Below are 14,357 nucleotides of genomic sequence, written 5' to 3' on the forward strand. Positions count from 1 at the left end.
ATCTGTGTGGATACTCAGGCTCAGGTAGTGAAGCACACAGCCCAGCTGTTGTCGCACCTGCTCGCTCTGGGCTTCAGGATGAATTGTTCCATAAACTTGCTCTTACCAATCAAGCAAAAAATATTTTGCCGATTGTCTCTGGACTCTGTAGCCTGTCAAGCAGCCCTCACTTTGGAGAGAGCAATGTTTTTTCCGCCACTGCCCATCAGGGTTTCGCCCAGCAACATCAGTCATGTACTAGATGGGTCTGAGTATTCTTTGGCTCATGGCCTCCATGATTGCAGTAGTCCCACTTTGTCTCCTCCTCATGAAACTTCCTGCGTTGGGTGACCTCACTCTGCTTGGACCCATCTCTCCACCGGCACAGGCGTGCGCTTCTCTTTGCAAAGTGCCTATCGGCACAGTAAAGACCCATCCTGATGACTCCCGTCCCCAGTCCACCTGGTCGTGCTGCTGCTCCAGTTTCAACTGTTCTGCCTGTGGCTATGGAACCCTGACATGTTCACCGGACGTGCTACCTTGTCCCGGCTTGCTGTTTTCGACCCTCTCTTTCCCTCTCTCTCTCTGTCCATCCCTTTCTCTCCCTCTCTACCGCACCTGCCGTCTCAACCTCTGAATGCTTGGCTATAAAAAGCCAATTGACATTTACGCCTGAGGTGCTGACCTGTTGCACCCTCTACAACCACTGTGATTACTATTTTACCCTGCTGGTCATCTATGAACGTTTGAACGTCTTGAAGAACGATCTGGCCTTAATGGCCATGTACTCTTATAATCTCCACACGACACAGCCAGAAGAGGACTGGACACTCCTCAAAGCCTGGTTTCTCTCTAGGTTTCTTCCCAGGTTCCTGCCTTTCTAGGGAGTTTTTCCAAGCCACTATGCTTCTGCATCTGCCTGCTCTTTGGGGATTTAGGCTGGGTTTCTGTATAAGCACTCTGTGACATCTGCTAATGTAGAAAGGGCTTCATAAATACATTTGATTGATCCCTCTTGACACAGGGCTGCCCTACTGGGAAAGTCTTCACGAGCAAAGTAGTGATGACGGATGCGTCACTACACGGATGTGGGGCAGGTCAGGCTAGACAATACATCTACGGTGGCGTATATCAGCCGCCAAGGAGGAATGCGCTCCCGTCAACTTCACTCTCTTGCGAGAAAGATGTTGCTATGGAGCAGCAAACATATGTTGTCTCTCAATAACACATGCTAGGCAGACTAAACTCGGGTGAGGATTTACTGTCGCGGGGGAACCCCCTACGAGGGGTGTGGCGACTTCAACCTGAAGTCATCGTGGACGTGTCGGGGTATTACGGCAGGGCTGCCGTCGATCTGTACAGCTTGTTCTGTGCAATGCGGGATCACAACGCTCCTCTAGGCGTGGATGCGCTGGCCCACAAGTGGCAAGGCATGCTTCTGTACGCCTTCCTTCCCATGCAGTGGTGTAAAGTACTTAAGTAAAATACTTTAAAGTACTACTTAAGTAGATTTTTGGGTATCTGTACTTTACTTTACTATTGATATTTTTACAACTTTTTACATCACTACATTCCTAAAGAAAATAATGTACTTTTTACTCCATACATTTCTCCTGACACCCAAAAGTACTTGTTACATTTAGCAGGACAGGAAAATTGTCAAATTCATGCAAGTATCAACAGAACATCCCTGGTCATCCCTATTGCCTCTGATCTGGCGGACTCACTAAACACAAATGCTTCATTTGTAAATTATGTCTGAGTGTTGGTGTGTTCCCCTGGCTTTCCTTAAATAAAAAAAACATTGTACCATCTGGTTTGCTTAATATAGGGAATATGAAATGATTTATACTTTTACTTTTACTTTAAATACATAAGTATATTTTAGCAATTACATTTATTTTTGATACTTAAGTATATTTAAAACCAAATACTTTCAGACTTTTACTCATATTTTACTGGGTGATTTTCTATTAAGTATCTTTACTTTTACTCAAGTATGACAATTTTTCCCTACTGCTCCCTTCGAACCTGATCCCCCCTACTCTGGACAGATTAAGAACAAACGGTCTATCCCTCATCCTGATAGCCCCGTATTGGTCTGAGAAGCCATGGCTGGTGGAGATTGTAACTCCCCTGTATGCACAACCATTGTGCCTCCCTCAGCGCAAGGATCTGCTATCCCAAACACAAGGTGAAATACTCCACCCTCATCCCGAGCTGATGGATCTCTGGTCCTGGCCCATGAGAAGTCCAACTTAGACTTTGTGGGCTTGCCTCCAAACGTGGTTGCCACAACTCAGAGCGCCAGAGCCCCTTCTACAAGAGGATTTTAAGACTTGAAGTGGAGGGTACTCGAGAGGTGGTGTGAGAGACACGAGTTGGTCCCCTTTCAGTGTTCCATCCCTGCCGTTCTCTCCTTCCTATAGGAATTACTCGACAAGGGCAAGGCTTTTTCCACCGTTAACATCTACTTGGCGGCAATATCAGAATGCCATGTAGGACTAGGTGAAACGACGATCAGGGCTCACCCCCTGGTTCATCGTTTTATGACGGGAGCATGCCGTCTCCGTCAGGTTGCAAAGCCCCTTTCCCCATCATGGGACTTGGCACTGGTGTCACATCTGCTCCTGCAACACCCTCTACTGCTCATCCTGTGTCTCCTTGACCTGCCGCCACTCCCCCAGTACTCTCTCCCTCTCTCTCTCTCTGTGTGTGTGTGTGATTGTGTGGGCGGAGACAGGTGTGCTGCAGTCAGAGCAGATCCCCACCAGCTGCAACCTGTTCCATAATCAAGACCTCTACAAATACTCAGCCCTGCCACTTCCACGCTGCCAGATCGTAATCTGCTCAGTCAGTCTAAGTTTCTAGCCGTTTGTTACTATTCAGATCCTGTTATCCTGTTGTCCCTGTTTTCCTTGCCTGATGCTGTTTTCCTCTCCACTACAGTTCTGCCCGCTCTGACTCTGGTCTCTGTCTCTAGTCCCACGTATCGTCATCCTGCTACTCTGTCCTGGATTCCCCATTCTACAACTCCCTTGGATTCTCCTCCCTGTCTCACCCCCTCTCGCTCCAGCCTCAGCCCCGTACCTGGTTTCCAGCAACCTGTCCGAGCTTCCCCTGACCTGCACTCCATCTCCCCCCGGGGGTGTTTCAATAAATACCTTGGTTACTTCATCCCAGTCTCCTCGTCATTGGCTCTTGGGTTCCCCTGTTCCACTCCGCGTAACAACTGGTTCTGGATATGCTTACAGGCAATCACTTTTGAACCCCTGAAGACAGTGGATCTTAAGACAGTCTTATAAGATGAACCTGTTGCTTGCCTTGGCCATGGCCAAGCGCGTTAGCGACCTTCATGCGCTCTTGGTTCATCCTTCATGCACTCAGTTTGCCCCCGACTACTCCAAGGTTATGATATGTCCTAACGCCACACTCATTCCTAAGGTCATTCCCATGACTTACAGTAGTCAAGCCTGACTTCTTTCCCTTCCACCCTCCAACATTCTCTTCTCCAGAGCAGCGGGGCCTTAACACGTTGTGTCCGGTGCACACCCTGCTCATTACATGGACAGGACTAGGAGTTGTGACGAACTGTTTGTTTGCTTTGCCAACCCTGCTCGGGGTAGGGCTTTGTCCAAACAAAGCCTCTTCCACTGGGTAGAGGCTACTGTCAAGGCATGCAGTTGTCGGGGATCGCAATCTCCCCTGGGTGTCTGGGCACATTCCACTAGAGGAATTGCCACGTCATGGACACTGTTCAGGGGAATCTCCTTCTCTGAGATTTAACGTTGTTCCTTCGAAGGTTCTAACGCTGAACTTAGCCTTACGCTGCTTTTGGGAAACCGGGCCCAGGTACTTTGCCAGCCAGGAAAGGTAGAGAAGAACAGATAGACTCAAACACTGTGGTAAACAGAAACTTCCGGCGGTTTCTGAAGCCAATGTGGCATGTAACATTTATTTGGCTCTAGCATTTGAACCGTTTTGGTTATGAGCTATTATGACCCCATTCCTACAAACTAAGACTCTCTGGAGCATGGATGTGATGATCACAGACCGCGTTAGAAGGGAGTGTCACAAAAACAAAAATGTGGTCCCGATAAGAATACAGTTGAAATGCCCTGTCATAGCCCTTCTAAGGATAGCCTTTACGTATTTAATCTTGCTCTTGTGACTGACTGGGTTCGAACCAGGTCTCCTGCATGTCACAAGACTGTGTTAGCCCACTTAGCTAAAGCCTATAGGGATAAGTTCAAGAAGTTCATGTAAAGGACGACACGCTGCCTGCTTAGCCACTTCCCACTGAGTTCATATGTTGACTTGAACCCAGGACTTCTGCCTCAAACTCACGTGACCACCCTCCTGAAGCATTCCAAAAAAGGCCTTCTTCAATTGTGTAAGGAGCAACACTTCAGGCTGAGGAGTGAGTTTCAGAGATCCCCATCTGCTACAGTAATATACACTGAGTGTACAAAACATTAGGAACATCTTCCTAATATTGAGTTACACCCCCTTTTGCCCTCAGAACAGCCTCAATTTGTCATGGCATGGACTCTACAAGGTGGCGAAAGCGTTCCACAGGGCTGTTGGCCCATGTTGACTCCAATGCTTCCCACAGTTGGAACTAGTTGCCTGGTAGTGGATCTCTACTCCAAATAGCTAGTTCCATCTCATCCCACAGATGCTCAATTAGATTGAGATCTGGTGACTGGGCAGGCCACTGCAGTAAGCTGAATTCACTGTCATGTTCGTGGAACTATTCCTGGACTATCCTAGCTTTGTGGCCTGGGGCATTATCCTGCTGAAAAAATCCATTCACACATGGATACACTGCTTCAACGAAGGGATGCACCTGATTGTTCGGATATCCTGTGGCATACAAACGTTGCTCCACTTTTATCAAGAGGCCCATTGTGTGCCATGAAAACACACCCCACACCATCGCACGCCTACAATGCTGACATGCGGCATGATGGATGCATGTACTCATGTGGTTTTCTCCATACTCTAGACCTCCCATCAGCGTGAAACAGCAGGAACCAGGATTCGTCAGACCAGGCAATATTTTTCCAATTCTCCAGTGTCCAGTATTTTTGTTCCTTAGCCCACTGCAACCACAGTTTCTTGTTTTTTGCTGAATGAAGTGGAACTCTGTAAGGTCCTCAGTTGCCATACCCCATTCTTTTATGGGTATTTTATGGGTCTTTGGGCACCAATGTTGTACTGAACTGTAGCCCTTCTGTTGCACTGCACAATTCCTGTCAGCCTCCTTTGTCCTCTTTCATCAATGACCCATTTTCGACAACTGGCCTGCCATTGGCTGGAAGTCCTTTGGGTGGTGGACCATTCTTGATACACATGGGAAACTGTTGAGCGCGAAAAACCCAGCAGAGTTGCAGTTCCTGACGCACTCAAACCGGTGCGCCTCACACCTACTACCGTATCCCGTTCAAAGGCACTTAAATCTTTTGTCACCTCTGAATGGCACACATACACAATCCATGTCTTAATTGTCTCAAGGCTTAAAAATCCTTCTTTAACCTGTCATCTACATTGATTGAAGTGGATTTAACAGGTGACATCAATAAGGGATCATAGCTTTCACCTGGATTCCCCTGGACAGTCTACGTCATGGACAGAGCGGTTGTTCCTAATGTTTTGTACACTCGGTGTAAGTCTTCGAGATCCAGCAAAGTTACTTGCATGGTTTGGTGATCCATGCTTATGTAATGAAAACCTTGCCTGAGACCTGAAGATGTGTTAGTTTGACCTGTGTTTTATTATTGAATATCTGAAACATACAATATTCTTGCAGTGAAGCCGCTCAACAACTACATCATACCAGTCATCCAACAGACTCCCATTCAGAGCGACACACAGAAGCATCCAGGGTCAATGCCCTGCTCAAGGGCACGTTGACAGATCTCCCACCAGGCCAAAAGTTTGACCTGTGTTAGACATACAGTGCCTTGCAATAGTATTCATCCCCCTTGGCATTTTGCCTATTTTATTGCATTACATACTGTAATTTAAATTGATTGTTATTTTTATTTCATGTAATGGATAGTCCAAACAAAATAGTCCAAATTGGGGAAGTGAAATCAAAAAAATAAATTGTTTCAAATTTCTTTTTTAAAATTAAACCTGAAAAGTGGTGCGTTCACCTGTGTGTAATCTAAGTGTCACATGATCTCAGTATATATACACACCTGTTCTGAAAGGCCCCAGAGTCTGCAACGCCACTAAGTAAGGGGCACCACCAAGCAAGCGGCACCATGAAGACCAAGGAGCTCTCCTAACAGGTCAGGGACAAAGTTGTGGAGAAGTACAGATCCGGGTTGGGTTATAAAAAAAATATCCGAAACTTTGATCATCCCACGGAGCATCATTGAATCCATTATTAAAAAATTGAAAGAATATGGCACCACAACAAACCTGCCAAGAGAGGGCCGCCCACCAAAACTTATGGACCAGGCAAGGAGGGCATTAATCAGAGAGGCAACAAAGAGACCAAAGATAATCCTGAAGGAGCTGCAAAACTCCACAGCGGAGATCGGAGTATCTGTCCAAAGGACCATTTTAATCCATACACTCCACAGACCTGGGCTTTAACAGACCTGGGCTTTACGGAAGAGTAGCCAGAAAAAAGCCATTGCTTAAAGAAAAAAAATAAGCAAACACGTTTGGTGTTTGCCAAAAGGCATGTGAAAGACTCCCCAAACATATGGAAGAAAGTACTCTGGTCAGATGAGACTAAAATGTAGCTTTTTGGCCATCAAGAAAAACGCTATGTCTGGCGCAAACCCAACACCTCTCATCACCTCGAGAACAACATCACCACAGTTAAGCATGGTGGTGGCAGCATCATGCTGTGGGGATGTTTTTCATCGGCAGGGACTGAGAAACAAGTCAGAATTGAAGGAATGATAGATGGCACTAAATACAGGGAAATTCTTGAGGGAAACCTGTTTCAGTCTTCCAGAGATTTGAGACTGGGACAGAGCTTCACCTTCCAGGAGGACAGTGACCCTAAGCATACTGCTAAAGTAACACTTAAGTGGTTTAAGGGGAAACATTTACAGTTGATGTCAGAAGTTTACATACACCTTAGCCAAATACATTTAAACTCAGTTTTTCACAATTCCTGACATTTAATCCTAGTAAAAATTCCCTGTCTTAGGTCAGTTAGGATCACCACTTTATTTTAAGAATGTGAAATGTTTGAATAATTAGTAGAGATAATGATTTCTTTCAGCTTTTATTTCTTTCATCACATTCCCAGTGGGTCAGAAGTTTACATACACTCAATTAGTATTTGGTAGCATTGCCTTTAAATTGTTTAACTTTGGCCAAACATTTTGGGTAGCCTTCCACAAGCTTCCCACAATCAGTTGGGTGAATTATGGCCCATTCCTCCAGACAGAGCTGGTGTAACTGAATCACGTTTGTAGGCCTCCTTGCACGCACACTCGTTTCCAGTTCTGCCCACAGATTTTCTATAGGCTTGAGGTCAGGGCTTTGTAATGGCCACTCCAATACCTTGACTTTGTTGTCCTTAAAGCCATTTTGCCACAACTTTGGAAGTATGCTTGGGGTCATTGTCCATTTTGAAGACCCATTTGCAGCCAAGCTTTAACTTCCTGACTGATGTCTTGAGATGTTGCTTCAATATATCCACATAATTTTCCTGCCTCATGATGCCATCTATTTTGTGAAGTGCACCACTGCAGCAAAACACCCCCACAACACCCCCGTGCTTCACGTTTGGGATGTGTTATTCAGCTTGCAAGCCTCCCCCTTTTTCCTCCAAACATAATGATGGTCATTATGGCTAAACAGTTCTATTTTTATTTCATCAGACCAGAGGACATTTCTCCGAAAAGTATGAGCTTTGTCCCCATGTGTAGTTGCAAACCTTAGTCTGACTTTATGGCAGTTTTGGAGCAGTGGCTTCTTCCTTGCTCAGTGGCCTTTCAGGTTATGTCGATATAGGACTCGTTTTACTGTGGATATAGATACTTTTGTACCTGTTTCCTCCAGCATCTTCACAAGGTCCTTTGCTGTTGTTCTGGGGTTGATTTGCACTTTTTGCACCAAAGTACGTTCATCTCTAGGAGACAGAACGTGTCTCTTTCCTGAGCGATATGACGTCTGCGTGGTCCCATGGTGTTTATACTTCCGTACTATTGTTTGTACAGATGAATGTGGTACCTTCAGGCATTTGGAAATTGCTCCCAAGGATGAACCAGACTTGTGTAGGTCTACAATTTTTTTCTGAGGTCTTGGCTGCTTTCTTTAGATTTTCCCATGATGTCAAGCAAAGAGGCACTGAGTTTGAAGGTAGGCCTTGAAATACATGTATTTTAATTCCAGTTTGTAAGGCAACAACATAGGAAAAAGGCCAAGGGGGGTGAATACTTTCGCAAGCCACTGTGGTCTAGTTTCAGGCAGGGGCGAATTGGCAATCTGGCAATTTGGGCAAATTGTTAAATGTGACTGACTGGGTTAAGACTGTCTTAGCCTGTTGAGCTAAACCCTAGGCATTGGTCCTGTGACTTGGATGGGTCTCTTCAAAGAGGAGGTCAAAGGTGGGTGAAGTGTAACACATCTGGTTCAATGAACACGCTTGTGTGATGAGTAACTTGACTGAGACCTGATTAATTGTCTGGTGCACAGGAGACCTGGTTTAGAACCCCATCAGTCAAACTAAAATATGTCTTCATGTCTCAGCAAAGGTTGCTCATCACATAGCCTTACGAGCCGCCTGATCCCGCGAGCTTACATGAATGGTTCGCTATACGTGGTAATCAGTCTGGTAATTACGAGGCTACTCATCACATGGATGGGTCACCAAACAGCCTCTGTTGCACTTAAATGGGGTGCACAGATCCTTCTGCTTCTGTTTGCCACAGAAAGTGTTGTTGTTGTGCAGTAGGCCTCATTTTGAACCAAGTCACTTACAGTATATTGACTCCGTGATCTCTGAGTATGAGGTCAAAGGTGGGTGAAATGAAACCAAAGTGGTTCGATGAACCTTGCTGGAGACTTGAAGACTTGTTTTAGCTTCCTGGTCTAATCCTGATGGGCTTTGTCTAAGTAGGCTATCTTTAGAAGGGCTATGACAAGGCTATTCTATATTCTAATGGGGCCCAAATTGCGTTTAATGTGACACTCTTCTATCGCGACCTATGATCACCATAGAGGGGAACAGAACGCAAATCCATGCTCCAGAGTCTTAGCTTTCAGGAATGCGGTCATAATAGCTTATAGCCAAAGTTGTTCAAACGCCAGAGCCAAATTCATAGGAAAAAAATATTAAACATGCCACATTGACTTCAGAAACCGCCAGAAGCTTCTGGAGAGAGTGCTTGAATCTATCTGTTCCCCTCTACCTTTCCTGGCTGGCAAAGTAGCAGGGCACGGTTTCCCGATAGCGATGGAACTTAGGCTTTTGAGTATTTTAATAATGCATATTTCCTACAACGTCCGAAGTTGTAACATGCGTTTCCCAAAAACACCACGCAGAGAGAACTGTCACTAAGTGCATAGTTGGAGCATGTGTCGATACTGATAGGATCGAAAGAAAGGAAGCGCTGCTCTCGGATCAGATTTCTTCATTCAAATCTTTCCTTTACATTGTAATTATTTCACAATACTGACAACGGATCAGCTCCAAAAAAACAACGCACTTAGCTGTTCTTTTGAGTGGTCTGAGGGAGCCGTTAGATTCAGAGCATTTTCAAGTGCAACTTTAATAATGGTTTTGGGAAACAGCTCTGAGATTTAACGATGCTCCTACAAAGGTTCTAACGATTAACTTAGTCTAATTTAGGATGCTCTTGGAAACCAGGCCCAGGATGTTGTTTCTGGTTTTTAATCTGAATTCTGAGAAATTAATTTAAAAACTGAATCTGAATGCATCTGAGAAGTTGAATATTTGAAACTTTGATTAACTTGAAATTATGGTTTCTAAACTTGACAATAAATGCAATATCTAACATATTGAAACTGAATATATCAAATATTGAATTTGAATATTCAATCAAATTTACATTTTATTTTAAAACTGAATGTAATACTCATCGAATTCTGTTTAAAATCATGAAATACAAGTTTTATTTGTGCATTAAACATTTAACATTTTTTATTCAAATGCAATATCCTAATACAAATGATAAATTATAAAATCCAAATACAATTTCTGTTTGCAATGAAATTGCTCCACACTTGAACTCTATTGGAGGGATGTGACATCATTCTTCCGCAAGAAAATCCATAATTTGGTGTTTAGTTGATGGTGGGGAAAACGCTGTCTCAGGAGCCGCTCCAGAATGTCCCATAAGTGTTCAATGAGGTTGAAATGGGTTGACTGAGACACACAACATTAATTTAATTGATTGGAAATTATTTTGTGGCTTTACACCACTCAATTCCTAATTTTATAATTGGATCCCCCCCCCCCCCACCGCCAATTATGCTTTTGGTTTGGCCCGGTCCTCAAAGGCCGTGTTTTGTGAAGGGAAAAAAACTATCATGGCTTGCAAGGAGAACGGAGAAACACGCAATATCTCCTCTCTTTTTCTCTCTCTCCTCTCTCTTCTTAACAAACCCTCAAATATATAGGCTAACTAGGAACAAATAAAATTGTGCAGTCAAATTTAACATGGTCAATTCATAACCACTAATAAGAATGATATAGAAAATTATATATTTTTTCAAATGGAGAAAGTTTCTATTGCGATGACCTTACTACCTACTAGGTAAAACCAAATGGTCCTTAGTGGTTCAATAATAAAATAAAGTAAGTATTACTTTATTAATGATCACTACATTTTACTATGTAATTGTTACATAGCTAATAATAAGTGTATAATTATTTATATCAGAAGTAATATGAAGAGAAAGAATAGTCTAGCAGTAAAGGAGTAATGGCAGTTCATTTATTCATTCATTCATTATTCATTCATTCATTCATTCATTCATTCATTCATTCATGTATTAATACACAGGAAAGGAAGCTATAATTTCACTGCACCATTCAGGCCACATGATCATCACCATAGTTATAACAGAATTGAGCGTTAGCGGGAGGATGATGAAGGGAGAGGCTCCTTACCTTCTCCTGGTACTGTCGTCGGGACGAGTCCAGGGACTGGATGAGTGCTGTGGCATGGCCTATGAACACAGCATAGCAGGTGGCCCCGACGATCATACTGAGCATGGTGAGCCAGATATCAGACAGGCTCTCCGGGGCCTGCCGACCGTAGCCGATACACAGCATGTGGCTCATCGCCTTGAACACTGCAAATGAATATAGCTCCGACCAGGTGTCATTCTGCAGAAAGACAGAGAAATTAAACAGAAAATATTTTAAATATGGATGAAAGACAGAAGTTACCCATTTGGGGTGGAAAGGAGAAGGAATGGAGGAAGTTGGTGACTCAAAGTAAGAGACAAAAAAGCACAGGTAGAGCGAGACCGAGAGGAGGGTAGGAGATAGAGAGGGCAGAAAATTGAGAATTGGGGACAAAGGAGACAAGGAGAGGAAGTTGTATAAATGAGGACTCAGGAGATAAAGAGAGGGAGATAGATAGAGAGGACGAGAAGGATAATTAGGGGGATGAGAAAGGGGGAGAGAGGGAGTGAAAGAGGGTTAGAGACAGAGAGGGAGAGAAAGAGAGGGATTGAGAGAGGGAGAAAGAAAAAAGAAAGAAGGAGAGAGGAAGAAAGAAAGAGGTAGAAAGAAAGAGAGAAAGAAAGTGAGATAGAAAGAGAGAAAGACAAAGATAGGTTAGAGAGAGGGAAAGAAAGAGAAAGAAAGAAAGAAAGAAAGAAACAAAGAGGGAGAGAGAGAGAGAGAGATATTGTGGAGTCCTGTGAGGCCTAATCAGTGAGATCAGTGAAAGGAAAATTCCACCCAAAAACTTTTGGTATTGTTGACATTGTCCCAAAATGTTTCGCTTGTCAGCAATCAAGTTTTCAAGATATAGAAATCATCCCCGTATGATGTATTTTGCAAAATGCATCATACGGGGATGATTTCTGTATTTTTTATAAGTTACATATCTTGACAATTTGCTGACAAGCACAACTTTGTGACTATGTCAACAACGGACTAATGAAACAAATACCAACAGTTTTGGGGTGTTTTCCTTTAATGAGAGGCAATTAAAATATGCCATTTCACAAATCTGAATCTGAATCCACAGAGACACACACACACGCACACACACATTATGCAACAACAAAAAAACAATACTGTGGAGCAGAATTCATTTTTATGCATGTCTATGAGATGGCGCCAATAATTTAAAGGCGCAGAGGTGCAGTATTCCACTCACTTTGTATTACAGTAAGTGTTCTCCAGTCAATTCGAAATATTGCGGTTTGTTTTTGGTACAATCTCAGCAATTTCTTGCAGTGAGGGTTGTGTAGTCAACAGAAAATGTCCAGGAAAAAAGCAACTAAAGGCCACGTCCTAACGGTCTGGCCAAGTCCCAGTACTTTTGAATAGCCTCCTTTCCTTGCCTCCTCTCCTTGTTGAATTCTTATTTGAATTGCGTTGACAGCTGAAGAGACAGTCATAGAGACCTCTACAACCCTTTCACCTGTCTGTTAGTGGAAAGAAATGTCACAAGGAAAGGAAGCCAGCAATTCCCACTTCACTCCATACTCCCTCCCCTTGGCCATAACCCTTTGACGTTTACAGATCTGAAGCATCTGGATAGGTATAAGTAGTGCAGTGGTGTAGCTTCAATCATATTGCTAACACTTTACAGATCTGCAAAATATGGATATGGCCAAGGGGAAGGGCTAGGGGGCGAATTGGGACCGGCTGATAGTGTTGGAACATTGCCCCTATCCAGGGAGTCAACAACACCTTGTGGCCAACTGAGAAGCAGTTCAGTTATCCATTATTCCTACCAAGCACACAATGTACTGTACTGATACAGAGTCAAGGCCTCCATAGAGTTCTTATTTTCCACGCCCTTCCCTACCGCCCACGACACACAGCAGAGCAGAGCAGGGAAAGGGTACAGCTAGAGACTGCAGTCAAAATGTTCCACTTCGTCCTGCTCTCCCCTCCAGACTGCATTTAGTGGTGTAGGTTTAAATGTAATCGACTATGATAGAATAGAGAAACTTTATTGGGGAGGGAATTTGTCTTGCAAATACAACAAAGCTCTTCTGTTTCTCCTCTTTGTTTTAAACAGCTACATGTACACTCTTCTAATATAATATTATATGCTGAAACAACATATGTTATACAACAGGTGGGTCTAATCCTAAATGCCGATTGGTTAAAACCGCATTCCAGCAGGTGTCTATTCCACAAATTACCTCCGGCTAAATCTATGACTTTAAAATGCCTATTTACTCTGTTCCATCTGACTGCGCAATCCACTGTCTCAATCCACCCCAGCCAAGCAATTTATAAACTTGATCTCCACAAAAAAAAAGCCTCCAGACATTGTCTCACATTTCTTTTAGACTAACATTTAGTTTTCAACAGCGGAGATTTGTATAAACCTTGCTGTCTGTCACGCCTGACATTTGCAACATTGTTTCAATATTCAAAGATCTCCAGCTGTCTCATAGTAATCAACGAGTCGGGATGAGACAGACAGTCAGCGTTTCTCAGCCCGTCGAAATCATGACTCAGCTGACATAATTTTTATGGATATATACAAAGAAATTGAAATTGAAAAAAGCTAAAACGAAACAAAGTAATCTAGTTTGCAGTCTTTCCATCTTCAGTTTGAACTGATTGTGTTAGCTACTCTGAACAACAGTGTCCTGACGAGTGAGCACAACTTCTAAGCCAGGCGAAATCGCACCTCATTAGCGCATTGTTATGGATGTATCCAAATAAATGTCACTAGAAAACAGCTTTAACAAATGCAAATGCAGTTACTTTGCTGTTATTCTGACTGCTCTTTTTTGACGTGACTGTAAGTTAACCGTAGTTGGAACCGAGCCGATAGAATGAACGAACAGCCGGCTTGGGTAGAGACCCTATATTTGTGTCGGGACTATATCTTGTGGAAGGATGAAATAGCATTAATAAATTAATCAAAATAACGTTGTTAATGAAAATATGTTAATCATTATTTGAATATGTTAGTAACCCGTTGTATAAAAGTGATAATGCCCTCGAAGCCGGTGTTTGGAGGATATATTGGCACGGTTTGCCAGCCCTCGACTTTGTCTCGGGCCTAACAACACCCGTGTCAATATATCCTCCAAACACCAGCTTCTCTGGCATTATCACTTAAGTAGAACCCTGGGCACTAGCTGATCCATATCTAGGATTTTCTGTATTAAATGGTTAGAGTGGAAAGGAGGGACTGTTTTACTCAGGTAATAAAATAGAAGGAAGA

The 14,357-nt window shown here is 43.4% G+C and overlaps 1 protein-coding gene across 1 annotated transcript in view; it reads right to left on the minus strand.

Moving 5' to 3' along the window:
• The window catches only part of LOC106599981 (potassium/sodium hyperpolarization-activated cyclic nucleotide-gated channel 2-like), a 72,246-nt gene that overhangs the window by 25,526 nt on the left and 32,363 nt on the right, over nucleotides 1-14,357 (minus strand). Inside the window, exon 4 of the mRNA XM_014191309.2 lies at nucleotides 11,093-11,311. Within this exon, the coding sequence (XP_014046784.1) occupies nucleotides 11,093-11,311 (219 nt within the window). The remainder of the gene's footprint in view (nucleotides 1-11,092; nucleotides 11,312-14,357) is intronic.

This window comes from Salmo salar, chromosome ssa03 (assembly GCF_905237065.1).
Source record: "Salmo salar chromosome ssa03, Ssal_v3.1, whole genome shotgun sequence".
Lineage (NCBI taxonomy): Eukaryota > Metazoa > Chordata > Actinopteri > Salmoniformes > Salmonidae > Salmo > Salmo salar.